The sequence below is a fragment of the Notolepis coatsorum genome (assembly GCF_963971535.1).
Source record: "Notolepis coatsorum genome assembly, chromosome: 12".
NCBI lineage: Eukaryota > Metazoa > Chordata > Actinopteri > Aulopiformes > Paralepididae > Notolepis > Notolepis coatsorum.
The window spans coordinates 35,868,517-35,895,948 of NC_140176.1; the positions used below are offsets into that span (position 1 = coordinate 35,868,517).

Consider the following 27,432-nt stretch of genomic DNA (forward strand, 5'->3'; position numbering starts at 1 on the left):
AAAAAATTGTCAGGTCACTGAACTTAGAAGCAGGCCAGGACAGTGTTTCTAGTTGTATTCTAAAATTCTATTCTATTGTATTCTAAAATGTGACTATATGGTTTTATATTAACTTAATAAATAAACAAAAACGAAAAATCTACTTATTTCAACGAACATTTCAAACTAAATAACAGATTATGCACATAAAACGCTGAAAACAACCGAAGCAACAATAGTATTTTAATGAGGCTATTATTATTATCATTATTATTTTGCAACAAGTTAGCCCTCTCATAAATAGCACATATAAATGAATAACTAACTTGAACTAACTTAATAGGATTGAAGTGATATTTGGCTTAAAAAATCCGTCGCCTGGCAAAAAAAAAAAAAAAAAAGCCAGACGATGTGCATTGGGCCGCGGCTCTCTGACGCCTTATTTTCTGGGCCCCGGCCTGAAAAGTTTGGGAACCCCTGCTCTATTGTACTGCTGATTCTGTGCAACTGGCCACTAAATATTTACAACTCTCCTTTGACGCCCTGCAAGATGCACTTATTAGTCTAAAATTGGTGCTTAATGCCAGTAAAACTAAATTCATGTTGTTTTCCAAAGCCAAAAATATTGTTTATAGTGACTTGCATATATCGACTCTGAACAGTTCTTATATCGAGAGAGTTTCAGAATACAAATACCTTGGTATTTGGATTGATGAAGGACTTACATTTAAATATCATGTGGGCGTTCTCGCCAGTAAATTACGGAAAAAGATTGGCTTTTTGTATAGAAATAGAGCCAACTTCCCTATGATTAGTAGAAAGAGAGTTGTTGAAGCAGTATTCCTATCTGTTTTGGATTACGGAGATGTGATTTATAGACATGCAGCGGCTTCCACTCTTAAGCCCTTAGACTCTGTTTATCATTCAGCCATTAGATTTATCACCGGTGATAGTTATGGTACTCACCATTGTATCCTATATAATAAGGTCGGGTGGGCCTCTCTGGCAGAGAGACGTAAGTTGCATTGCAATCTTTTTATCTATAAAGCCATAATTAGAGATTGTCCAAATTATATTAGTTCTTTATTGGAATGGACCACTGGACCCTGTCGTACACGATCCAGTTTTTGGCTTACACTTAGAGTGCCTAGAGTTTGTACTGAACTTGGTAGATCTGCTTTTGGCTTTTTTGCCCCTACATCATGGAATACCCTGCAGGAAACACTGAAACTAGACACTCTAGGGTCGGTTTAGAACCTTAATGACAAATCAGGTCACCACAATATGTAATTGTTTTTAAATTATTACCTCTGTTTTAATTTTGAGCTATTTTATTCTTTTTAAAAAAAATTTTTTTTATGTATTTTAAAATGTGCTCTCAATTATTATGATTGTCTGATGTCTTTATATTTATGAACACACTGTGACACTTGTGTATGTAACATCTCGACGGCACTGTAAATGAGTTTAATTACTCAGTGTATTATCGAGTATAAATAAAGATTGAATATTATAGTTCACTACCATAGCAAGCTAGCTAGAGTTAGCTACCTTCCTAGTAAAAATGTATGGGTGGAAAATACATAAGATAAAGCAGGGCTCGCAACTCAGTCGTAGTTCCAAGGTGTTTTATTTGACAAAAAAAGGCAGATGCGACGTTTCGACCCTTCTGGTCTTCTTCAAGCATGAAGACAACAACACACTGACATCTTTTTATACAGGAAGTGAACTAAATTGATTATCAGCCCCACCTGGTGATCAGGGGCGGTCCCAATATTTGCATGATACATTCTATACATAATTAAGTAACAATTTCTTTTCATTTGACATTTTTTAGAAGATTTGAGAAATATCTATGTTAAACACAACATTAAGACATCATTTACAGATAGGCAGCAGTGTTAGTCACTGAAAACAAAAATGAAAAAAAATGAAAAAAACACAAACAAAAAACAAAAACAAAGTCCATTGACTGTCTCCCTCTATAAGTTAAATTTACAAATAAGGTCTAATGTCAAAGTCCTCATTAAGTCCTGTTGGTGCCATCGTTTTAAGATAATGGATCCACCATACTTCTCTCCTCAGTAGGAGATTATCTATATCTCCCCCTCGTCTTGGAAGATGCACTCTCTCTATTCCAAGGTATCTTAATGATGAGACATTGTGGTGTGCCTTTTTAAAATGTAAAGCTACTGGGCTTTTTTCATCCCCATTCCGTATCGTACTCCTGTGTTCAGCAATGCGTGTGGAAAATACAGCCAACTTGGCTAGATTTGGTAATGAATGAATGACCGAACGTTAGTAGACTGAAATCAATTGGCAACATATCACCGGTACCTAGCTAGCTGGCTAACTAGCTAACGTTAGCTAGCTCCTGTCAACTAACGGTTTGGTATGACCGTTACATTATTTATATTTGACATTAGCTATTTATGTTTGGAATATTTAGATTCTAGCTCACTAGACCAGTCGCATTAAACTGTTTCTTTTTTATAGCTTGCTAGCTATGTAGCTAACGTTAGCTAGGCTAACGAAGCTGTAGCTAACGTTACTTAACAGGCAAACCCCACTCGGCCAAGGGCTAACGTTAGCATTGAGTATTATTTTCTGATAACAGCACACCTCATCATGTATTATTCCTTACAGCTAACTAGCTAGCCATGGTAACTCCCAGCTATTACTAAAGTTGATTTCAAGACAACGTGACTCGGCACGTTTTTTTTGCCGACTGGTGTAAACAAACTGCACCACATGGAATTCCTCACTGGACTTCCGGGGGCGTTCCAAGGGTGCATTCCAGTTGACATTTCTTACAGACATTTTCAGAAATTCATGATTCGAAACGTATACCGTCGGCGCCTACCGTAATGATGTAATATTAGTGGTTCTGACACTGCAACGTTTTCAAACCACGATAAACCGGTAACCGGCCCATGCCTAACCAAGATCATCATATATTGCACCAAGATCATCATATATTGTACGGAGCTCAATCATATTTTGTACCAATATCATCATATATTGCACCAAGATCATCATATATTGCACCAAGATCATCATATATTGTACCATGATCATCATATATTGCACCAAGATTATCATATATTGTACCATGATCATCATATTGCACCAAGATTATCATATATTGTACCATGATCATATATTGCACCAAGATTATCATATATTGTACCATGATCATCATATATTGCACCAAGATCATCATATTGCACCAAGATTATCATATATTGTACCATGATCATCATATATTGCACCAAGATCATCATATTTTGTACCAAGATCAACCCCCCCTTCTCTTCCTCTCCTCTTCTTTCCACTACTTGTGTATGCCCCCCCCCCCTTTCTGTGCTACCCTGCTTCAGTTACGTGATAGGTCAGATCTTGTCGGACCAGAATCGTGACGCCATCGTTGAGAACATCCAGAGACATCTGGTGGAGGTCGGGGAGAAGGTCGCTGGAGGAACCATCCCGCTCGGCCAGTACGAGATCCACAAGGTGGGGGGCGGTGCTGTAGAGTCACGTTTACAGTCCTGAGGGGGGCGGGGTCCTTAGTCTTAGTCTTAGGTGGAGCGCTGGGCTCTGTGTCCTTAGTCTGAGTGGAGCGCTGGGCTCTGTGTCCTTAGTCTGAGTGGAGCGCTGGGCTCTGTGTCCTTAGTCTGAGTGGAGCGCTGGGCTCTGTGTCCTTAGTCTGAGTGGAGCGCTGGGTTCTGTGTCCTTAGTCTTATAGGAGCGCTGGGCTCGGTGTCCTTAGTCTGAGTGGAGCGCTGGGCTCGGTGTCCTTAGTCTTAGTGGAGCGCTGGGCTCTGTGTCCTTAGTCTTAGTGGAGCGCTGGGCTCTGTGTCCTTAGTCTTAGTGGAGCGCTGGGCTCTGTGTCCTTAGTCTGAGTGCAGCGCTGGGCTCTGTGTCCTTAGTCTTAGTGGAGCGCTGGGCTCTGTGTCCTTAGTCTTAGTGGAGCGCTGGGCTCTGTGTCCTTAGTCTTAGTGCAGCGCTGGGCTCGGTGTCCTTAGTCTTAGTGCAGCGCTGGGCTCAGTGTCCTTAGTCTTAGTGCAGCGCTGGGCTCGGTGTCCTTAGTCTTAGTGGAGCGCTGGGCTCTGTGTCCTTAGTCTTAGTGGAGCGCTGGGCTCTGTGTCCTTAGTCTTAGTGGAGCGCTGGGCTCTGTGTCCTTAGTCTTAGTGGAGCGCTGGGCTCTGTGTCCTTAGTCTTAGTGGAGCGCTGGGCTCGGTGTCCTTAGTCTTAGTGCAGCGCTGGACTCGGTGTCCTTAGTCTTAGTGGAGCGCTGGGCTCGGTGTCCTTAGTCTTAGTGGAGCGCTGGGCTCGCCGCTCTGTGTCCTTAGTCTGAGGTGGAGCGCTGGGCTCAGGACTCATTTAGTTGCTTTGTACACTCGCATCCAATAGTTTAATTTGTGTTTTGTGTTCTTCAAAACTGTTGGAAAGGTGCTCTATAATTTGATATGGTGAACTTTGATAAGCCAGTAGGAGTCACATATTATTCTTTCTCTCCCCCTTTCTCTTTCTCCATTTCTCTTGCCCTCTTTCTCTCTCCCTCTCTCTTTCTCTCTCCCTCTCTCTTTGTCTTTCTCTCTCTTTCTCCCTCTCTCTTTGTCTGTCTTTCTCTCTCCCTTCTCTCTCGCTCTCTTTCTTTCTCTCTCTCTTTGTCTCTATCTTCTCTTTGTCTCTCTCTCTTTGTCCGTCTGTCTTTCTCCTCTCTTTCTTTGTCTACTTCTCTCTGTCTCTCTGTCTCTCTGTCTGTCTGTCTCTCTCTCTCTCTCTCTCTCTCTCTCTCTCTCTCTCTCTCTCTCTCTCTCTCTCTCTCTCTCTCTCTCTCTCTCTCTCAGGCTCTCACTAAGGATCCTCAGGACTACCCAGATAAGAAGAGTCTTCCTCACGTACACGTTGCCTTGTGGATCAACTCCCAGGAGGGACGCCGCGTCAAAGCAGGAGACACGGTGTCCTACGTCATCTGCCAGGTGTGTGTGTTGGGGCTGCTTCCCAACCTCTCTCTCAGGGTGCAGCTCCCTCTCTCAGGGCGCAGTTCCCTCTCTCAGGGCGCAGTTCCCTCTCTCAGGGCGCAGTTCCCTCTCTCAGGGTGCAGTTCCCTCTCTCAGGGTGCAGTTCCCTCTCTCAGGGCGCAGTTCCCTCTCTCAGGGCGCAGTTCCCTCTCTCAGGGCGCAGTTCCCTCTCTCAGGGTGCAGTTCCCTCTCAGGGTGCAGTTCCCTCTCTCAGGGCGCAGTTCCCTCTCTGAGGGTGCAGTTCCCTCTCTGAGGGTGCAGTTCCCTCTCTCAGGGTGCAGTTCCCTCTCTCAGGGTGCAGTTCCCTCTCTCCAGTTCTAGGCCTGTGTCCCCTACACAATTTTAAAGCCTGACAGTCTTTCTTCTTGCCTGATACTCACACAGTTCAATACCTGACATCAAAGTTTACAGTTTAGAACCTGTAATAAAATAGTGTAATCAGTACAATCAGCAGCGGAGTGTATTAACTCATTGACCGCCGGGGATTAGCCTTGTCCTGTGGTAGCTACTCTCACACTGTAAACGATGGGAGTTAGTCACCTTGTTTGTAGAGCTAAATCTATATTTTATATTATAGCCATGGATACAATACTATAGTCATTTGACATTGAGTTTCTTCCAGTCAAGATGCAAAAAAGAGATAATTTTTCCATCCATACGTTCCAGTGTTATACCGTGGTGAATATAAGTATCGTTTTAGAGCGGTCTAGGGTAATTCATGAAATGCTTAGTTATGGCAGTATACGTCGATTCCATTGTAGACGTTGCCGTTTCTTGCCTGAACCCGCTATTATCCCGAAATCAAATCTACATTATAGCTATTATTTTCCATCATGAATGCATGAAAGGGGGGGGGGGGGGGGGGATCGTTTCTGATTATTTGATTAAAACGCTTATCAGCCTGATCGGTATGAAAGCATTGCAGGATCAAGCTAAAATTGACGTCAAATCGCCCTTACGTGTGATTGGGAGTAATCCAAAAAGAATATTCCAATTGTTTGATCGCCATCTGGTATATCCAATGTCCATTTGCTCGATGGCATAATCCACCATAACATATGGATCGGGCATATTTGACGGGCTTCAATGTAACCGGCAGAACCGTTCGTCTTGCCCGACAAGGAAAAATGTAACCCGAAACCCTTGGCCATCCCACAGCCCAGGATACAATGTTAGAAAGGGTGCTCGATACCGCCGTCTAGCGTGATGCGGCCGGTATTGCACCTAGACATTCTCAATGTGATTCCCAATGTTAACCCCGAGTCAGTGGGCCTGTAATGAATAGAAATATAGAATAAAAGAAATAACGATTAAATAATGAGTATACTCGTTGTTGGCGTTCAACGATTGGCGGCCAATAACGAGTATAATCGTCATTGGCAGTGAACGAGTTAAAAGGCTATGGTGAAGAGGTACGTTTTTAGCTTTTTTTCATATTTGGAGATCTAGCTTACCTAATGTCCATAGGTAGTGTGTTCCATAACTTTGGTGCATAGTTTGCGAAGCCTGCGTCCCCGATTATCTTTAGGCTGTGGTTTGGAACCTTCAATAGACCAGTAGTAGATGATCGCAATATTCTAGAAGGCACATAGTTGACTTTTGGCTATTATAGTAAACATGTTAACAGGTTAACCTGCGCCCCCAAAATTGGCCATTTTAGTTTTAGTTTGAGGACTGCATACTTTTTTTGCAAACCAAAACAACATACTTTATACTTATAGCACATGCATGAGCCTGGTCTCTTTTGAAAGATGACATTCTGAAGTTTCCAGAAAGAGAATTCACTTTTAGTGCTGATGAAATAGAGTAACATAGGTCTGAACTTGAGTTGTAGAAAATCTTGTTACTCAAGTCTTTCTGTAGTAGTTAGTAGTCCAGAGGTAGTATTTTCCCAGAAGGTGGTATGGCTTACAAATCCATACGGACCCATAGCCTGAAGCCTTATGTAGTAAATGTCCAGATTTCATAAAGATCCATTCAGAAATGAGTGATTAGGAGTGATTTTGGTAAACTGTGTACAAAAGAAAAACTCAGTTTTCTCATAGACTTCAATTCATTCGGCTGTTTTTCTCTTCCTGTTTTTGCTCATTCGTTATCATATCGTTTTTTAGATTCATACATCCCCACGTGGGGTATCATTGGAAAGCCACACTCATTGGCTACAACCCTCCACAATAATTTTCGAGATCGCCAAATGATTGACGGAACTAGAGCCCCAAGAGTCGCGAGTGGTATTTTGCGCAATACCGTGTACTTTGCACAAGCCTCAAATACCGGCATGTAACTCGAGAACCGCTGAACGGATTTTGTCGCTATCGACAGGCAACGAATAAGCCTTCAATTCGATATTTATATTGTATTACAAAATATGCACACCCGAGCCACTTGAGGTCGCTAAAGTGCCGGTGGCCAAATCGTCCTCAAAAGGGCCCACATGTGGGCCCTTGCAGCTTAAGAGGTTCTTAAACATTCAAACTGTGATAATATGAAGGAAACAAACTTTTTTGTTCTGCTTTTACACGACTTGCCCGTGGCCAAAAATGAGGACACAAGCACTGGGCGTGGTCACATATGCAGTCCATTTAGATTAGATTAAACTGGGTATAAAATATATCAATACCATACTGGGTGTAGTGCTAATCAGATGTATGTACAGAGTTGTAGTATTAATATGTACAGTGATACAGTATAAAGACACTATGGTAGTAAGTAGGGATGCTCGATATTGGCTTTTTTACCTATACCGATATTGTCCAACTCTTAATTTCCGATACCGATATCAACCGATACCGATATATGCAGGGTTCCCCCCCCCAAACATTTTAATAATTTCAGGTAATTAACATTACATATCTCTTGTTGTGGAATTAACACATTATGCATACTTTTGACAATAAATAAAATCAGAATTTGTTCTTACTTGCTTGCCTGGGTAAATAAAGGTTATAGAAATGTAATTTTTTTTATAAAAATTGAAAACCGATACCGATATTTTCCGATATCACATTTTAATGCCTATCGGCCGATAATATCGGTAGGCCGATAATATCGGACATCCCTAGTAGTAAGTCATACTGGCCAGCAGCGTAACTAGTAAGAGTAGGTAATGTACGGATGTGGATATACGGTAAGAATTATTACCAGTCTAACCCCCTCTCTCCCCCCCCCCCCCAGGATGGCTCCACACTGTCTGCCAGCCAGAGGGCCTATGCACTAGACCAGCTCCAGAAGCAGGCCGGTATTAGCCTGGACACACAGTACTACCTGGCCAATCAGGTGCACCCCGTGGTGTCCCGCATCTGTGATCCCATCGAGGGCATCGACGGCGCGCTCATAGCCTCGTGGCTCGGTGAGACAGTCGGTTGTTGGCATTGGTTGTTTGTTTCAGAAGGAGACAAACGGCAGACCCAATTTCCTGCTGTTTTTTTTATTTATTTTTATTCAATTAGCGTGCAGTGAAGATTAAAAGGAAATGAGGATTATGACAGACCAGGAAATGGGAGAGAGAATCATGACTACAATGTGACACAAACCAGCCTTCAAATAATATCTGACAATAACTACTTGGTGTTTGTTTAAACCTGCAAACCTGATTTGTTTATTTCTCTCTCTCTCTGTCTCTCTCTCTCTCTCTCTCTCTCTCTCTCTCTCTCTCTCTCTCTCTGTGTGTCTATGTCTCTCTCTCTCTCTCTCTCTCTCTCCGTCTCTCACTCTTGCTCTGTCTCTGTCTCGCTCTCATTGTCTGTCTGTCTGTCTCTCTCTCTGTCTCTCTCTCTCTCTCTCTCTCTCTCTCTCTCTCTCTCTCTCTCTCTCTCTCTGTCTCTCTCTCTCTCTCTCTCTGTCTCTGTCTCTGTCTCTGTCTCTCTCTCTCTCTCTGTCTCTCTGTGTCTCTGTGTCTCTGTGTCTCTGTCTCTCTCTCTCTCTCTCTCTCTCTCTCTCCGTCTCTCGCTCTTGCTCTTGCTCTGTCTCGCTCTCATTGTCTGTCTGTCTCTCTCTCTGTCTCTGTCTCTCTCTCTGTCTCTCTCTCTGTCTCTCTCTCTGTCTCTGTCTCTTTCTCTCTCTCTCTCTCTCTCTCTCTTTTCTCTCTCTCTCTCTCTCTCTCTCTCTCTCTCTCTCTCTCTCTCTCTCTCTCTCTCTCTCTCTCTCTCTCTCTCTCTCTCTCTCTCTCTCTGTCTCTGTCTCTGTCTCTGTCTCTGTCTCTGTCTCTGTCTCTGTCTCTGTCTCTGTCTCTCTCTCTGTCTCTCTCTCTGTCTCTCTCTCTCTCTCTCTCTCTCTGTCTGTCTGTCTGTCTGTCTGTCTGTCTGTGTCTCTCTCTCTCTCTCTCTCTCTCTCTCTCTCTCTCTCTCTCCCCCCCCCCCCAGGTCTGGACCCCAGTCACTTCCGTGCTCAGCAGCAGCACCAGCGGGAGGAGGAGGAGGATGGGCTCCTGGGCGGCCCGGTCCAGCTGACTGACGAGGAGCGTTACAAAGACTGTGAGCGCTTCACCTTCATCTGCCCCGGGTGTGGCACCGACAACCTGTATGACAACGTCTTCCAGGGGGCTGTGAGTAGTCAATCAAATCTAATGTATTTGTAGAGCCCGAAATCACACCCCCATGGGCTTTACAGGTCAAGAAGAAACATCACAATAGATCCAGAACAAAAACCACCATTAAAATACCAATGAAGATGAGGAACACCGACTCACTAAAACCTAGCAATAGGAAAAAAAGCACCACAGGCGGTGTGGAGGAGAGAAACCTCAGATGAACTGTTCAAAGGGGATGTTGGTGATATTATAGTGTTGCTATGAATGATAGTTGGATGGAGAATAAGTAGACAAGGTGTTTTATGTTAGTAGTCATAGTTTACCGTGAGTAGTAGACCAGGTGTTTTATGTTAGTAGTCATAGTTTACTGTGAGTAGTAGACCAGGTGTTTTATGTTAGTAGTCATAGTTTACTGTGAGTAGTAGACCAGGTGTTTTATGTTAGTAGTCATAGTTTACTGTGAGTAGTAGACCAGGTGTTTTATGTTAGTAGTCATAGTTTACTGTGAGTAGTAGACCAGGTGTTTTATGTTAGTAGTCATAGTTTACTGTGAGTAGTAGACCAGGTGTTTTATGTTAGTAGTCATAGTTTACTGTGAGTAGTAGACCAGGTGTTTTAGGTTAGTAGTCATAGTTTACTGTGAGTAGTAGACCAGGTGTTTTATGTTAGTAGTCATAGTTTACTGTGAGTAGTAGACCAGGTGTTTTATGTTAGTAGTCATAGTTTACTGTGAGTAGTAGACCAGGTGTTTTATGTTAGTAGTCATAGTTTACTGTGAGTAGTAGACCAGGTGTTTTATGTTAGTAGTCATAGTTTACTGTGAGTAGTAGACCAGGTGTTTTATGTTAGTAGTCATAGTTTACTGTGAGTAGTAGACGAGGTGTTTTATGTTAGTGGCCATTCAGATCGCGCAAAAGGACAACTTGCTTGCGTAAAGTATTCACGCCACCAGCCCGGGCATTAGGTAACTCCTGCATCCTGCCCTCCTGTAACACCAACGTTAACTGAGTTGGAACATCTGCAGCTGAGAACAGCCACGCACGTTCACATAGGAAAAGGATGATGCTACCTGTTAACAACCAAGCATAATATATGACTTGCCCTAAGGCCTCAACAGTCACAGGAAATATGGCTTGTTTCCCGGTAGGCCTTGGTTGTAAAATGGTGGACACATGGAAGTCGGACACGTTTTTACCAAAAAATAACAATATTTATTTAACAACTATTTCTTAAAGGACAAAAGTGGAGAGCTGGGTGCACCAGCCTCCTTGGTTCAGGATACAATAAAAGTAAATGACAGTGGGCAAAAAGCAAAATGGTGAGAGCACAGGTGATGAGCTCCTGGTCTATAGGGCGTGGAGCCTCATCACCACACCTGTGTTTGATTACACAAAAGCAAGTGTGTCAATTACCACAAAGAACATGTGTCAATTAGTGACACCACACTCGCACCACAATGTGAATGTATCACCAAAAGACAATAAGTAAACCCTCCACCATGTGAAAAGTACACATAACACTACCTAAGGAAACAACCTTAAATGTGCCACCCGTTTGATCTAACGTGAAAATGTACGCAGTCTGTGCCAAACCCTTATGATCGGAAGGGGCTGTTTGCCTAGAGGTCGCTCTTCAGTGCTCACGTTCATAACTTTACATTCATTAAATTAAAGTTAATATGTGTGTGTTTAACCGAGCGTGGTGTTAAGAGCGGGTCTCGACTTCCCGTGTCAGACTCATGATTTAGTCATCCTCTGTGTTATGTCTGTCCTGTGTTTCTAGACAGCTGCTTGGCTCCAACACAGACTCTTGTTTTCATTGGCATAGTTTGAACTCCACAACTTGAAAAGGCTGTTCTGTACACACACACACACACACACACATGTATGCACACACACCCCTACAAACACACATGCACGCACACACACCCACATGCACACATACACGCGCACCCCTACAAATACACACACATGCATGCACACGCACGCACACGAACGCACACTCTACACATGATCTCTGCAGCCATTCATGAGGCTGTAGTGTTATCTGTCTAATGAGGCTCAGAGACACAGGCGGCTCTCGTCTCAATGAAACTAATCATACGGACCAACTCCCCAGTCCTCCACTGACGAGACGACCTGCATCACAACCTGAAACACTCAGGGCACGGTGCTAAATGCACTCTTACTTACAATTCATTATGAATTGAAAATGGGGGACCCTGATGTAAACGAGACGAAAGTCTTTCTCTGGTCTGCATCCCCTTGACAATTGTGTGTATTGAGCCCTATTGTATTGTACCCATTCTGCAATCTGTTAATAAAATGTTCATTCAATCAATCACCTGTTTGTTTATTACTCTAGTCTTATAGGGCTGAGCGATATGGAAGAAATCAATATCACCTTTTTCTCTTTATCAATATTCATTAGATTCAAATGTATAGCACAAGTACAGTACAATGAAAAGAAGTTTGGCATCCAACCAGAGTGTAAATGTAACAGTAAAGTGCAATAGTAATATACAATGTGCAGGCAGTACTCTCATCCCTTCCATCAAAGTATCAGAATGTTTATAGAAATTCCCGCGGGCAGGCGGCTGGGTGGCGCAGCGGACATTGCGCTTGTCACCAACGCAAGAGACACCGGGTTCGAATCCGGCTGTCGCCGTTGCCTCCGGCTTGGGCCGGCCGTCATACTGGCTCAATTGACAATTGAGTTAGCGGGTGGAAGTCGATGGTTGGTAATCTGGACGTTGTGGACAGCGACTCCTACAGGTCGGTTGGGGGACGCCTGCACAGCAGAGACAGGAAATGGCGGGGGTAGTGTGAGCCTCCCACACATTACACCTCGCCAATGAGAGTCCGCGCTGGCAGGTGAAAAGATGCGACAGGCTGCCTCCACGTGTATCGGAGGGGACACGTGATGCAAGGCTTCTATCCTCCCTACAACCAACCAGTGGGGGGCATATGCGAGCAACGTTCAAGACAGGGGAGGGGAGAATTGGAAACAGCGAAATTGGGATGGGAAAATAAGGAGAAAAAGTTAATAATAAAAAAGAAAATCCCGCGGGCCATCCTCTTCAGTCACGAGAGCACTCTCAAATATTCTGCGCATATATCACTGTCAAACGGTGTGCGTCTCGTGCCACTGTTGGTCGCTTGATTAACAGTGGCACAGTGGCACGAGACCACTGCACAAGACCCGCGAAAATATCAGAATGTTTCATAAAAATTCCTGCGGTACTGGCCATACTGTCAGTGCGCGTCTTGTGACAGCTGTCGGTGGCTTAGCAGCCAGTTACGGTCATCAATATCGTAATGGCCAAATGGCCAGGAGTGCAGCGCGATCTAAGGGACATGTTTAAAAAGGCAAAAAATTATATAACGGGTACGTCAAGTACACGATCATTACTTTAGTTATCAAAGGTCGAATCTCTAGACATAAGCAATGAATGAGTTTAAAACTAAGCTACGTTTTTCTCTCTTGTTAGAAGAGGGATCACTTCATCAGTTAGATTTGATTTGATCTTTATTTATCTCGAACATTTTCAACCATAAACACGCACATTTGTAATAACAAAAAAAAACTAAAATGAAATAAAATACAAATAAAATTAAATATATATGGAAGCAATAATCAACATAGCTCAAGAAAGACAAATGGTTTTGTTCGTGAAGGGACAGAAAGAAGCAAAGCTTATCTGGTCCTGCCCCTTCCTTACAATATCATATTATTATGTAATAAGTTATCTATCAATAGTTAACTAACGTAGCTAGCTAAACCATTAGGACTTGGATGTCTTTAACCAGGCTAGCATTTGTGTCAGCTAATCATCAGAAAAATATGAATTCCCCCCCCCCCCCCCAATAATATGTGCTATCAAGAGTAGTGTACCACTCTGTAATTCTAGTTTTGAAATACTCCTAAAAGCTTTGTTTGCGTATTCAAATCATTAAAATGTTCTACCAGGGGACGATGCCCCCGGACCTCCATACTCTGCGTCCCTCCCAAACTTGTCATGCGATCTGCAGCCCTGACCAATGTGACCATCCCCCCTGTTTTTCACAACTCGAGTACTGTGTACAGGTGATTAAACTGGGTGTAAAATATATAAATGAGTACTACTGAGTAATAGTGCTAATCGGATGTATGTACAGGGTTGTAGTATTAATATGTACAGTGATACAGTTATAAAGACACTATGGTAGTAAGACATACTGGCCAGCAGCATAACTAGTAAATCGCACATGAACTCCGGGCGTTGCCCTTTCGGACATATAGCCGACAGCATGAGTTTCTTTTTGGAAGATGCGTTTCACATTCTGCTAATACTCCACGCTTGGTTTAGACGAGGGCTCCTAAACAAGTCTCTAGGTAGAGCGAGGGCACGGCGCAGAAAGGGACCTCCTCCGCCCGCATATGGAGGGTCGTGATTTAAAATAGTTGTTTAACTGGCATGTAACTCGACGTCATTGCAAATGAGGGCAACCTCAACTTTGTTCTGGTTAAAATAAAGGTTTGAAGTGGAATAGGCGCCAATGGTGTTCCATACAGAGTGGAATAGGCGCCAATGGTGTTCCATACAGAGTGGAATAAGAGACCAACAGTGTTCCATACAGAGTGGAATAAGAGACCAACAGTGTTCCATACAGAGTGGAATAAGAGACCAACAATGTTCCCTACAGAGTGGAATAAGAGACCAACAATGTTATGTACAGAGTGGAATAAGAGACCAACAGTGTTCCATACAGAGTGGAATAAGAGACCAACAGTGTTCCATACAGAGTGGAATAAGAGACCAACAATGTTCCCTACAGAGTGGAATAAGAGACCAACAATGTTATGTACAGAGTGGAATAAGAGACCAACAGTGTTCCGTACAGAGTGATTGATTGATTGATTGATTGAAAATTTTATTAACAGATTGCAGAATGGGTACAGTACAGTACAGCTCAATACATACAATTGTTAAGGGGATGCAGACCAGAGAGACTTTCGTCTTGTTTACATCACGGTCCCCCATTTTCAATTCATCATAACATATATGACATACATGACATACAGATAGACAGTACTGCTACATCTATACATTTATGACATACCAGATTTGCAAATACAGTACTGTTTGTGATACGAAAAGAGTCCAGAAAAGAGAGTATATACATTTGACATAGAAACTGTACATTGGAGGAGGTTGTACATTGGAGGAGGTTGGGGGGGGGGAGGTTGGGTAGGAGGAGTGGGTGGGGGACACTGTACAACTGAACAAGCAAAACTGTACATTGGAATATTGACAAGACCATACTTGGTCATTTACTGTACATTGGGGGGGGGTTGTGTTAGGACATTTACAGGGGCCAGTTTAGAATTGCAGTCTCCCGTAGGTGTTTTTTGAGTGTTTTTGAAAGTGGGTAGTGATTCACATTCCTTTACAGCTTTGGGTAGGGCGTTCCACATTGATGTGGCATAATTGCGAAACGTGTTTAGTCCCTTGTTTGAGCCGAATCTGGGTTTAACATGATTTGTGGAGCTCCCTCTGGTGTGGTATTCACTGACCTTTGGGAAGTATTTTGACATGTACATGGGTACCTTGGTCGTGTAGTGTATCTTGTAGACCAGGCCCATTGCAAGTTGCTGTACTCTGTCGTCTACTCTAAGCCATCCTAGGTTGTCAAAGTGGGCAGGGGTGAGGTGGGTTCTAGGAGTAAGGTCAAGCAGTAGTCTGACCAGTTTGTTTTGAGATGTTTGTAATTTTGTTTTTAGCGCCTTTGAGGTGCTTTGGTACCATGAGGTGCATGCATAGTCGTAGTACCCTTGAATGAGTGCTCCTGCCAGAGTCTTCAGGGTATTCTTGTTTACCAGTGAGGAGATCCGGTACAAGAATCTTGTTCGTTGGTTGACTTTTTTTTATTACATTGGATGCCATTTTGTCACAGGAAAGATTTGCCTCTAGGATGGAACCCAGGTAGGTAATATCTTCTTTCCTTGTGACCATATTGTCACCCACTGTAACTGAGAAGCCGTCGGTCTTGCTGAGTTTGTTATTTGAACCGAAGAGAATGGACTCTGTTTTGCCCATGTGTAATGATAGTTTATCAGCGAGCCATATGCAGATTTTGCCTAGTTCTGAGCTGAGTGTTTTTTCAACCTGTAACTTGTTCTTGTCAGAGACCAGCAGGGCTGAGTCGTCCGCAAACAGGAACAAGTTGCAGTCACAAGCTGACGACATGTCATTTGCATAAATTAGGAACAGTAGCGGACCTAGTATGCTTCCTTGTGGAACACCACAGCTCACAGGGAGGGGGGGGGATAGGGTACCGTTTACCTCCACCATCTGCTCTCTCCCCTTCAGGTAGAATTGCATCCAGCTCACTGATAGACTATCAAAACCTATTGCTTTTAGCTTGTCAATCAGAATGGTGTGATTGACCGCGTCGAAGGCCTTTTGTAGGTCCAGCATGACCATGCCGCAGTATTTGCCCGCGTCCACCTCTTGTTTGATGTGGTCGTTTAAATAGAGAAGGCATGTGTCAGTGGAGTGGGATGTTCTGAAGCCAGATTGGAATTCGTAGATTAGATTTTTTTCCGCAAGGTATTTTTCGACCTGTTCGTATAAAAAAATGTCCATGACTTTCGAGATGGAGGTTAGGATAGAAACAGGGCGGTAGTTGCCAGGGTCTAATTTACTGCCTTTTTTGTGCAGGGGTGTTACTCTCGCAATTTTGAATTCCTTGGGGACGTGTCCCTGTTTTATGGAGAGGTTTATTATGTGTGTGATGACTGGGGTGATAGCGGCTGCTGAGTCTCTGAGGAATTTGGAGGGGATGTTGTCATGGCCAGTGGCCTTGTTAGGTTGGAGGGCACTCAGTTTTTTGAGTACCTCATCTGTTGTTACCATTTCCAGTTTGAAGTCGTCTTTGTGGACCCCTAGGTTCTTGTAGTATGCTACTATGTGGAATAAGAGACCAACAGTGTTCCGTACAGAGTGAAATAAGAGAACAACAGTGTTCCGTACAAAGTGAAATAAGAGAACAGTGTTCCCTACGGTGCAAAAACACAGGATTTGAAGCTGTGAAACTATATAAATGGTTTATTACAATCAATCCAAAACGTTTGTATTACTCATAAGCTGTAGATTTGTGTAAATGTTTCAATGACGAGCAAACAGCCTTTCACATCTCTCATCCTCAGTCAGACAGCGGAACAAACTGGCCAGCATGTCATCTTGACATGATATTTAGATAATCTCCTGTTCCCAAGCATCATTCCAAGCAAAAGCTGACCTATTCAACAAATTATGACCACTTAATAATAATTTATATAAATGTAGGACTTTGCTGCAGTCTCTGAGGCGCACGCCTCCACACTGTCACTGTTTGGAACACATCGGTCGCACCTCGCAAACTCACTCAGATTCTGATGAGACAAACGCCTTGTGTGTCTTGTCCTTGTCGGGAATGAAATGGAAGAGAATGATGAGACATGGATATATATTTTTATCCACAACATGGTTGTGTATGGAACATGGTTAGTCTGTTAATCAACATAGTTGTCTGGAACATGGTTAGTCTATATCAGCGGTTCTCAAACTACGGGTCGTGACCCAAAGTGGGTAGGTGACAGTGTGGTCGCGCATTGAATTTTTTTTTAAACATCAAGATAAAAACAGACGAGCCGAACTCGGATCAAGTTTTCCACCTGGCAGCTGTGTGTATTTGCCCCTTCATCAACGCAGGCCGAGACACAGTATTCCAATACACATCTCACTACATCCTGCGCATGTATAATCGCGGGGGCGGTCTGGTCTTTTGTGTGTAACCTGGACTCGCAATGGATAGGTTTGTTGTCAGAAGCGGTGCTGGTTGGCTCTGCTCATAACCAGATGCTATACCACACTGAAGTCAAGTGGCTATCTCGAGGCAGAGTATTGAATCGCCTTTTTGAACTATTTTTGAGAAGAAGCGCAGATTTTCCTTGCAGACAAAAACAACCCATTGGCAGAGAAATGTGCTGATAATGAATGGCTGGCATATAGCCGACATCTTTGACCGCCTCAATGCGTTCAACCTTGGACTACAAGGTCGGGACACAGACCTGTTTGAACTCGGCTAAAATGGAGAGCTGGATTAAGAAACCCTGTTAGTGGCACTCCAGGATAATCAGCGGAGATTTGGGGGTATAATTTACTCTGCTTGATGGCTTTTTGTAGGAACAGAATGTTGCTAAAAACTACTTGAAGCCCATCATCTGTAGCCACTAGAAGGGCTCATTGAACAATTTTAGAGAGAGATTGCAGACAATCTGGACAACTAGATCAAAGATCCGGAATGAGTACCCAGTGTTGTGTAATGCTGCGCTGAGAAAGCTTGTCCCCTTCACATCAACATACCTCTGATAAATATGCATGATCAAGTGCAACAACGTGTGCTTTTATTTTGATATTCCTTATTATCAACGTTGAAATTACGCGATACATTAACACATTAATTGCCAATAACGAGTATACTCGTTATTGGCCGCCATGCGTTGAGTGCCAACAACGAGTAAACTCGTTTTTATTATCGTTATTTTTTTTATTCGCTATTGGCATTCATAATTCACCCAGGAAGCCTCCGGGAGCCAGCTGGACCCTGTCTGATATTGCAACACCTCATATAAGTATAAAGATAAGCTTTGCAAAAAAGGTATGCAGTCCTCAAGTTCAAGTAAATAAAAATAAAAGGCCACTTTGCTGGGTGCCTGTACGGAACATGGTTAGTCTATATTAATCAACATGGTTGTGTATGGTACATGCTTAGTCTATATTAATCAACTCGCTCACTGTGAATTATGCAAACAATGACCTGCCTGCATTCGCACATGGGCTCAGTTGGTCAATACAGACTCCCAGGGTGCTGGGAGGGTAAACTCCACGCGGAATAATTCTAACATTTGTGTTCGCACATACTCTAATTAATGTGTCAGTTAAGGTCAGGAGTCCAGTGTATGTGCGAAAGGGCCTTTACTTTGATTCCGTTACTCCTTACCTTAACCTAATTAACCCTAACCATAACCTAATCATCCCCCCTCACCCTAAAATAGCTCCTCTACTTTGTGGGGTCAGGCCAATGTCCCCAAAACAACAAATTCAATTAAAAAAATAATTTGGACCCCACAATGGTAGGAAAATAAGGCCGCCCACACACACACACACGTTGATATTAACACACTATGAACAGATAGCAGTCATAAGGTCTGGTATGTCTTGTTGACACACACAGGCTGATAAGGCAGTCAGTTAATTAGTGTGGTGAACACGGTCTAACAGCTCAGAAAAACAGGGAGGACAGAGAGGCCTTGACTCTACCTCCGAGACTGGCCAGAGAGGGCGAGAGAGAGGGAGAGAGAGAGAGAGAGAGGGAGGGGAGGATGATGATGGAGGGGTCTGAGTGAGGGGGAGGTAGAGAAGGAACAGTTTTGGACGGAGGATGCTGGGAGACGGTTGTGGGGGGGGTTTATTAATAAGTTGGGATACACCCAGGGATGTAGTGGACGGTAAACACACCTAACCTCAGTTTTTTAGTTCTGGGGCTGATTTGATGTTTTGTTACTTTTTTTGTGAGCATTTCAAAACATTACCCCTTGCTCAAAGTGTCAGGAATGGACCTACATTCAGGAAGCGTTGATATGTGGTACAATATTAGTCCGTGGGCCAGACCAGATATCTCAGACCAGATATCTCAGACCAACTACGGTGGCAAAATCTTTGTGATACCGAATTGGTTAAAATAGGGTCCATATGAATAGATTGTTGTGCAAACCTTGGTGCTCAATTCTGATTTATTGCTCAGATGAGATTTTTTTTTGTTTGGCTGTTCACATTATTATTATTCTCTTTTAAATGTGGCCAATATCAGATTCTAGTGTGAACTGGTCACTGCTCCTGAACTGACCAAACACTGTGTTCAGTGATGGCTGTCAGAATGTAGAGCTATTTAACACATATTTTAACAAGAAGAAATGCCACTCGCCACAACTTAATATTTAGAGGTTAGAAGTGCAACACTGTATGTCGACAGCTTTTTCCGGTCGTACTGTACTCGTGCCACGCCATGACGATCACTTAGAATCTGATCTGGATTCTGTGAGAGAGGGTCTTCTCATGAGTGTCTAAACGAGGGGGAACGTTGTTTGGATGAAGAGTATCGAGTGCAGAGATTACAGAACTAAAGGACTTCAGAGAGCGAGAGTCGGACGGAGAGGAAGAGGGGCTGTGGAGAGGAAGAGGGGCTGTGGAGAGGAAGAGGGGATGAGGAGAGGAAAGGTTGTTTGAAGAAGGACACGCGTGTCAGACTAGAGAGAGAGGGGAGTGTGTTGTTATCAAAGAGTTTGGAATGAGACGAGGAAGATGGAGGAGGAGGGAGAGATGATGGAGAGAGGGAGAGAGACTACTTTCATCCACCGCTAAATGACATAAAGAACATAAAACAAGGAAATAAAACGGGAGGATCCGTCCTGATTGTGTGGGGGGTGTGTGTGTGTGTGTGCGTGCCTCTGTATGTGTGCTAGTGCCTATATGTATTGTGTGTGTGGGGGCCTGTGTGTGTGTGCCTGTGCCTGTATGTGTGTGTGCTTTCTGAAGCTGCATATTATGGCGAACACGTGGGTCGACCAACTTCAAAAAAAGAAAAACCCTAATTTTCCACAGAAACAAATATTGTAGCCAAACAAAAGAATGGAGGGAATGAGAGAGAGAGAGAGTATACCTCCGACTGCTCTTTCTGCTCCTGTAAACCCAGACGACTCGACTTGAGAGCCGTCGCCGTGTATTTAAGATAATTGTTGTTGCTGCCACTCTGTCTTCTCCGGGCCCACCTGTCAAGTGGAAGATTCTGGGGGATATTTCGGGTCGCGTTGACCCGCTCCCTGAGTGAGGTTGAAGGTTTGAGTCCTTTCAGCACCGCTGTGCGCTCGCCCCGCCACTCCTCTCCGTGACTGACATCACAGAGGCTTAAAACACCACAGGCCGCGTTCTGAACACACCTCACCGGTTCTACTGAAAAGTTTGTTTTCTATTCCACGACCATGTATTCTGACTGTATGCTTGCTTTTTGTTTATTTTTAAATAATAATAATAATAATAATAATAATAATAATAATAATAATAATAATAATAATAATAATAATAATAATAATAATAATAATAATAATGAGACGTGCAGCCCGAAGTGCTTCACAGCAGTAATGTAGACACAAAATAGGCATAAAACAAGCATACGATTCTATAAATATAGACAGGCATAAAATGAGCAGAGAATTCACTCCATTCACTTTAGAAGAGGACTTTAATACTACACCATGTTTTATCTATTTATTACAAAAGTATTTGCACTACATCCCTACCTCATTTTTGCATTTTTTTTAAAGTTTGCATTTTGTACTTTAGGTTGTACTTTAGTTTGTATATTTTGTATAGTGTTTGGTCTTTGTACTAGCAGCCGTACTAAATACTGTCTATGTAGCAGCTGTACTTAGTACTGTCCCCTTAATACTTAGTACTGTCCCCTTAATACTTAATAATGTCCTCTTAATACTTAATACTGTCCCCTTAATACTTCATACTGTCCCCTTAATACTTCATACTGTCCTAAGGGAGAAGCTGTACTTAGTACTGTCCACTTAATACTTACTTAGTACTGTCCACTTAATACTTAGTACTGTCCACTTAATACTTAGTAGTACTGTCCCCTTAATACTTCATACTGTCCTCTATGGAGCAGCTGTACTTAGTACTGTCCACTTAATACTTAGTACTGTCCACTTAATACTTAGTAGTACTGTCCCCTTAATACTTCATACTGTCCTCTATGGAGCAGCTGTACTTAGTACTGTCCACTTAATACTTAGTACTGTCCCCTTAATACTTAGTACTGTCCCCTTAATACTTCATACTGTCCTAAGGGAGAAGCTGTACTTAGTATTGTCCACTTAATACTTACTTAGTACTGTCCACTTAATACTTAGTACTGTCCACTTAATACTTAGTAGTACTGTCCACTTAATACTTAATACTGTCCTTAACTCATTCAGCGCCATATCAGAGTAAAGTTGGGTTATCTCGCCAACCGTTGAGTGCCAGAAACCTGAGTATACTCGGGTTTTGATCCTTTGATATTTTCCTTTGATCCCCGTTCTATACGGTCAGCCGGAGCCCTCTAGGTGTCTCTGATTCATCTGCCTACGTTGGAATTGCAATGACAATCGAATCTCACCAGGTGGCAGTATGGCCTACCTTTTGAACTGGGAACTGGGGATATCACTTGTCTTGTGATCCACTCCAGCTGTTTCCGCCTAGGAGTGGATCACAACATAGCAATCGGTGGAAGATTTGGTGCCTCAGAGCTATTATTTCCTGTATGGTAGCCATGCCCAATATACACGAGTAATTGCGATCACCATGGGATCGACTGGGATTTATTCATTTTAGAGTACTTTCTGACTGAGGTATGGTCTAACTTAGGTAACCTGCTGGTATTTTTTTAACGTAAAACATGCTTCTGTACCGATCAGTGTTGTAGTTTACCGGACATAAAACATGCTTTTTGTAACAATGGCAGTTTCTAGTTAAAACGACCCCCCCATCCCCCCCTTGATGATTTTGTGAAGACACATATGTATATGGTATATATACCTTTTGATTTGGAAGTATTTGGGGTTTCAGGCGAGCAACCAGAACGATTTGGGCATAATGCATATAACTATGAAAAGAGACTGGATTATTTAGGAAAAAGGCGATGTTTAGCGTGTAATAGCACACAAACTGCAGTATGTAGAAATTAACTTATTAGTCACTCTTGGACTATAACCAATGCCTGTTAAATGAGCCATACCATTGTCTCCATAGCTATAATACAGGTCTGCAAACATCGCTAAAATGGTCAATAACGCTGGCGCCATTGAGTAAAGATGGGAAAAGAGCGTGGCGCTCAATGAGTTAATACTTAATACTGTCCCTGAACTCTGTTCTGTCAGGGACCGAAGGTGGAGCCCGGTCTGCTGCGGTGCTGTCAGGAGTCCTGTGGGGGGCGCCCTGTCGACTGCCCCGTCAACATCAGCAACAAGCTGCTGCTCGACATCCGCCGTCACATCCGGAGATACTACAGCGTGAGTCTCAGATGTTGTTTATACATACTGCGAGCACACGCACGCACACACACGCACACACATACACACACCAAACACTCACCATTCCCTTCTGTTATTGTACTGAGAACGTCAAACCCCCCCCCCCATCATTAATTTCCTTTATCGTCGGTAGCACAACCAAGGGTGCACACCTGCTGAGTTACGAGGTAGGTAAGTGTTTTGTTAGTTCTGTGTATTATTGTGAGTTATTGTGGAACTCATTTTGTATTGTAGGTATAGTGTATTTTTGTTTTGTTATTTCGCTTGTGTCACTTTTTTTGTAAATAAATATCACCTCTGCACCTTGGGAGGCCGGCGAATAAATAACACCAACAAAGCCTTTTCCGACTACACCATTGTTTGTGTGTTTTTTTTTTTTAGGAATCTAGAGAGAACCCCGCCACAGTGAGTTTGTGATGTTTATACAGCGCGAGTCTCGGATGTTGTTTATACAGCGCGAGTCTCGGATGTTGTTTATACAGCGTGAGTCTCGGATGTTGTTTATTAACGCTGGTCATACTGTTTGTTGTTTGTTTAAAAGTGCAGTAGTAATATACAATGTACAGGTGATTAAACTGGGTATAAGATATATAAATTTAAACTATTGAGTATAGTGCTCAGAATAGTCAGATGTGTGACGTATTAATATGTAGAGTGATACAGGTATAAAGACACTATGGTGGTAAGTCATACTGGCCAGCAGTGTAACTAGTAAGAGTAGGTAAGTAATATGTACAGATATATATATATATATATATAGTATCTACATACGTATCGCATCGCAGTATCTGCTCATGTGAAATCACTGGTTATGTAATCCAGTTGACATGAAAACCAAAACTACTATTTTTAAATGTCGTTTCATGTCAAATTTTGTAGAGACTGGGCGCCCCAGTGGCGATCCACATAGCGCGCTCAGCCGCGACACGGCCGACCCGGGTTCGACTCCCGAACCCGTCGTTATTTGCCGAATGTCTTCCCCCCACTCTGTCTCCCATTCCTCCTCTGTCTCTATCTACTGGACTGCCCAGTAGAAATAAAGCGATAAAAAGCCACAAAAAAAAAATCTTTAAAAATTCTTTTTTTTTGTAGAGACTGAGTAAATATGTGACCAGGCACAGACGATAAGGACTTGTCAAGCAAGCTTCACATATTTCATTATATGAAAGTAGTACCGTTCTTACCTTCATAATAAGCCATCACTTGTACAAATCAGGCCGATACTTTTCAATCTATGCCTTATGAACCATGACACTTAACACAATTCCTATTTGAGAGCCATGGGGCCTCAAAAGAACTGAGCCATTATCTTACCTACTGTATGCATAATAGACTACTCTACCCAGAAACCAGTGCTATTATACTGTAACCACCCATCCATTTAACTCCTCCCCACTTATCACCTCAGAGTCTGAGGGCAGCCATTCTGGCTTTGGTTATTCTGATGAGAGAGAGCTAGTCAAGATAGTAAGTACAAAATAGAGGTCAAAACAAATACTATAAAAAATATATTATACACAACTGTACAAAATGCAAAAATGAGGTAAAAATGTAGTGCAAAGTAAAAAAGCTTTTGCTTAATGTGAATAGATTCATGTTATAATAAACAAAATAAATCTGACCTGTATTAACAGATAAATCAAACCAAAAAAGTAAAAGACCAAACACTATAAAAAATATATTATACACAACTTAACCTTAGCCCTTATGCCTGGAACCCTATTTTCTGAAAATCCACCTAAAATACCAAGTAAATGGAATATTGCTCCACTTCTACAAGGACCATTTGCATGTTCAAGAATCAAGAGGTTTATTTGTCACATACATACCAGGGCATACAGTGAAATGCGGGTGGTCATGCCCGCATCGATTTGTGCAAAATACAATAATAAAAATAGGCATAGAAAAAAAAAAAAAATGGGTAAGACAAGATGTGCATGATAAAAAAAGACATGCTAAGTTCCTGAGAAACTGGTTCCCATGTACACTACTATACAATATACAATTTTAACTCCGCCATTTTTATACTTAATGTATCTAAACTATACTATACAATACCTCCTTCCTTTAAAGTGACTTTTCCATTATTTAAAGTGACATTTTGTTTAAAGTGATTGTTTTAGCGGTTGCCGCATGAGTGGTGTGTGTGTGTGTGTGTGTGTGCTAATGTGTACTTGTGAGTGGAGAGTTCAGTGTTCTGGTGGCCTGGGGGAAGAAGCTGAGCCGGAGTCTCTTTGTTCTCGCAGTGTGTGTATGTAGGCGCTTGCCTGACCGCAGCAGCTTGAACAGGTTTGTTGGTTGTCGCGGTCCTTCATTATTCTGCAGGCTCTGGATTTGCACCTCCTGTTATATAAGTCCTGCAGGGGTGGTAGTGCAATACCCGTAGTACGCTCAGCTGAGCGCACCACTCTCTGGAGTGCCTTCCTGTCCTGTGCCATGCTGTTTCCAAACCAGGCAGTGATGTTTCCAGTCAGAATGCTCTCTACAGCCCCGGAATAGAAAGAGTGGAGTATCTTCCCCGATACTCTGAACTTCCTTAGCTGTCTCAGGTGATAGAGGCGCTGTTTCGCCTTTTTCACCACAGAATCTATGTGTGTTGACCATGTCAGGTCCTCTGTGATGTGGACTCCCAGGTACTTGAAACTGCTCACCCTGTCCACGCTAGCCCCGTTTATCCACAGTGGCGTGTGTGTCCCCTGCTGTATTCTCCTAAAATCCATGATCAGCTCTTTGGTTTTACCAATGTTCAGGAGTAGGATATTATCCCGGCACCAGAATGCCAGTTCATCAACCTCCTCCTGATAGGCCTTCTCGTCATTGTTAGAGATCAGCCCCACCACCACGTGTCGTCCGCAAACTTCACTATGGAGTTGGAGCTGAACCTGGCCACACAGTCATGTGTGTACAGTGAATACAGCAGGCCTGGGGGGACCCGATACTCAGGGTGATTTTGCTGGAGGTATGACCCCCCACCCTGACCGCCTGGGGCCTGTCACTTAGAAAGTCCAGGATCCAGGCGCTCATGGCGGAGCTCAGCTTGTCAACCAGTCTGGTGGAGACTATGGTGTTGAAAGCTGAACTATAGTCAATGAACAGCAATCTCACATAGCCCCCCTTCTGTCTGTCGAGGTGAGATAGTGTGTTGTGTAGTACTTGGGAGACCGCATCGTCAGTGGACCTGTTTGTCCTGTATGCAAACTGCAGTGGGTCCATGTTACAGCCAGGGATAGATTGAATATGTTTGTAAATACTGGGGCCAGCTGATATGCACAGGACTTTAGTATTCGTCCTGTTATCCCATCTGGGCCTGCAGCTTTCCTAGTATTTATTTACTCCCATAAACGCTAATCTCACGCTGTGTTCCGTCAATCAGAGAGTGTGTGTCCCCCCGCGGATGAACCCCCCCTCCCTGCGTCAGTGGCGCATCAGTGGCGCCGTTAGCCGGTGAGCTGTTTGGTATCTAGGGACATCTATGGACCTCAGTGAATGTATTCGCAGTGTCAGAAATATTGTGTCTATTACTAGGCTTGTGATGAAACGGAGGAGAATATGAATTATGATTTTTCTTTGCATCTTTGACAGTGAATAACACCATGCTAAAAATTACCAAACACGTATATGTGCATGCTTAGCAACTGTTTCACCTGTTTGATTGCAACACTACTATCACCGACATATACTGTAAGAACGGCGATCCCCCCTTGAACGGCCCTTCTAAGGTTTCTCCTCCACATTGCCTGTGGTGCATTTTTTCCTATTGCTAGGTTTTAGTGAGTCTTTCCTTACCTTCGCGTGGGGTATGTCTGGGAGTGTTGCATTCATTCATTTATTTATTTTATTATGTTTTGGACTTCATGGTGTTTTGTTCTTGATTTATTGTGATGTTTCTTCTTGACTTGTTTAAAGAAGACGTGTCCGGCCCATGGGGACATTAACGTGTGTTGTCGGGCCTTTCAAATACATTTGATTTGATTTATAGGAAGACCCTTTCATCTAGATATAACTCTCCCTCTCCCCCACCCCATCTCTCTCTCCTCCCTCTCTCCTCTCTCTCCTGTTCTCTTCTCCCCCCTCCTCTCTCTCTCTCTCTCTCTCTCTCTCTCACTTACTTCTTGCCCTCCTGGGGGTCACAAATTGACTTAATGTAGTTTCCTCTGAGTCTCTAATGTTGGCGCTTGTTAGACTATAACAGTGAGCCAGCTGGGAAGTCTGGTGCAGGTTGGGCTCTTACAGGAAGTCCCTTTCATGTAGATATAGCTCTCTCTCCCTCTCTCTCTATCTCTCCCCTTCTATCTTTCTCTCTCTCTCTCCCCCTCCCTATCTCTCTCTCCCCTTATCTCTCTCTCCCCTTCTCTCTCTCCCCTTCTCTCTCTCTCCCCCTCCCTATCTCTCTCTCCCCTTCTCTCTCTCCCCTTCTCTCTCTCTCCTCTCTCTCCTTCTCTCCTCTCAATTCAATTCAAATGGGCTTTATTGACATGGGAAACATACGTTTACATTGCCAAAGCCAAACAAAACAAAACAATCAAACAGAGAAATCAGAAGAAATCTGTACAGTACAGAAGGATTTTTTTGTGTGATTGACAGTCTTTATGGTGGTTGTATTCCGTTGGATGTCCTTTTCTTGTCACATCAGCTCACACATTTTGCTGCTGTGTTTGCACTTTGTTGTATTTCTCCCAGTAGGTATGGGAGGTTGGAGTTATTTGCCATGTTTTCAAAGTCTCTTTGGGTGTT

At 43.1% G+C, this 27,432-nt stretch overlaps 1 protein-coding gene across 1 annotated transcript in view; it reads left to right on the top strand.

Annotated features, from left to right (window-relative positions):
* Positions 1-27,432, top strand: part of pola1 (polymerase (DNA directed), alpha 1) — a 206,249-nt gene that overhangs the window by 111,178 nt on the left and 67,639 nt on the right. The window contains exons 30-34 of the mRNA XM_084326141.1: positions 3,360-3,492; positions 4,833-4,964; positions 8,181-8,355; positions 9,368-9,549; positions 22,546-22,677. Of these exons, the coding sequence (XP_084182267.1) occupies positions 3,360-3,492; positions 4,833-4,964; positions 8,181-8,355; positions 9,368-9,549; positions 22,546-22,677 (754 nt within the window). The remainder of the gene's footprint in view (positions 1-3,359; positions 3,493-4,832; positions 4,965-8,180; positions 8,356-9,367; positions 9,550-22,545; positions 22,678-27,432) is intronic.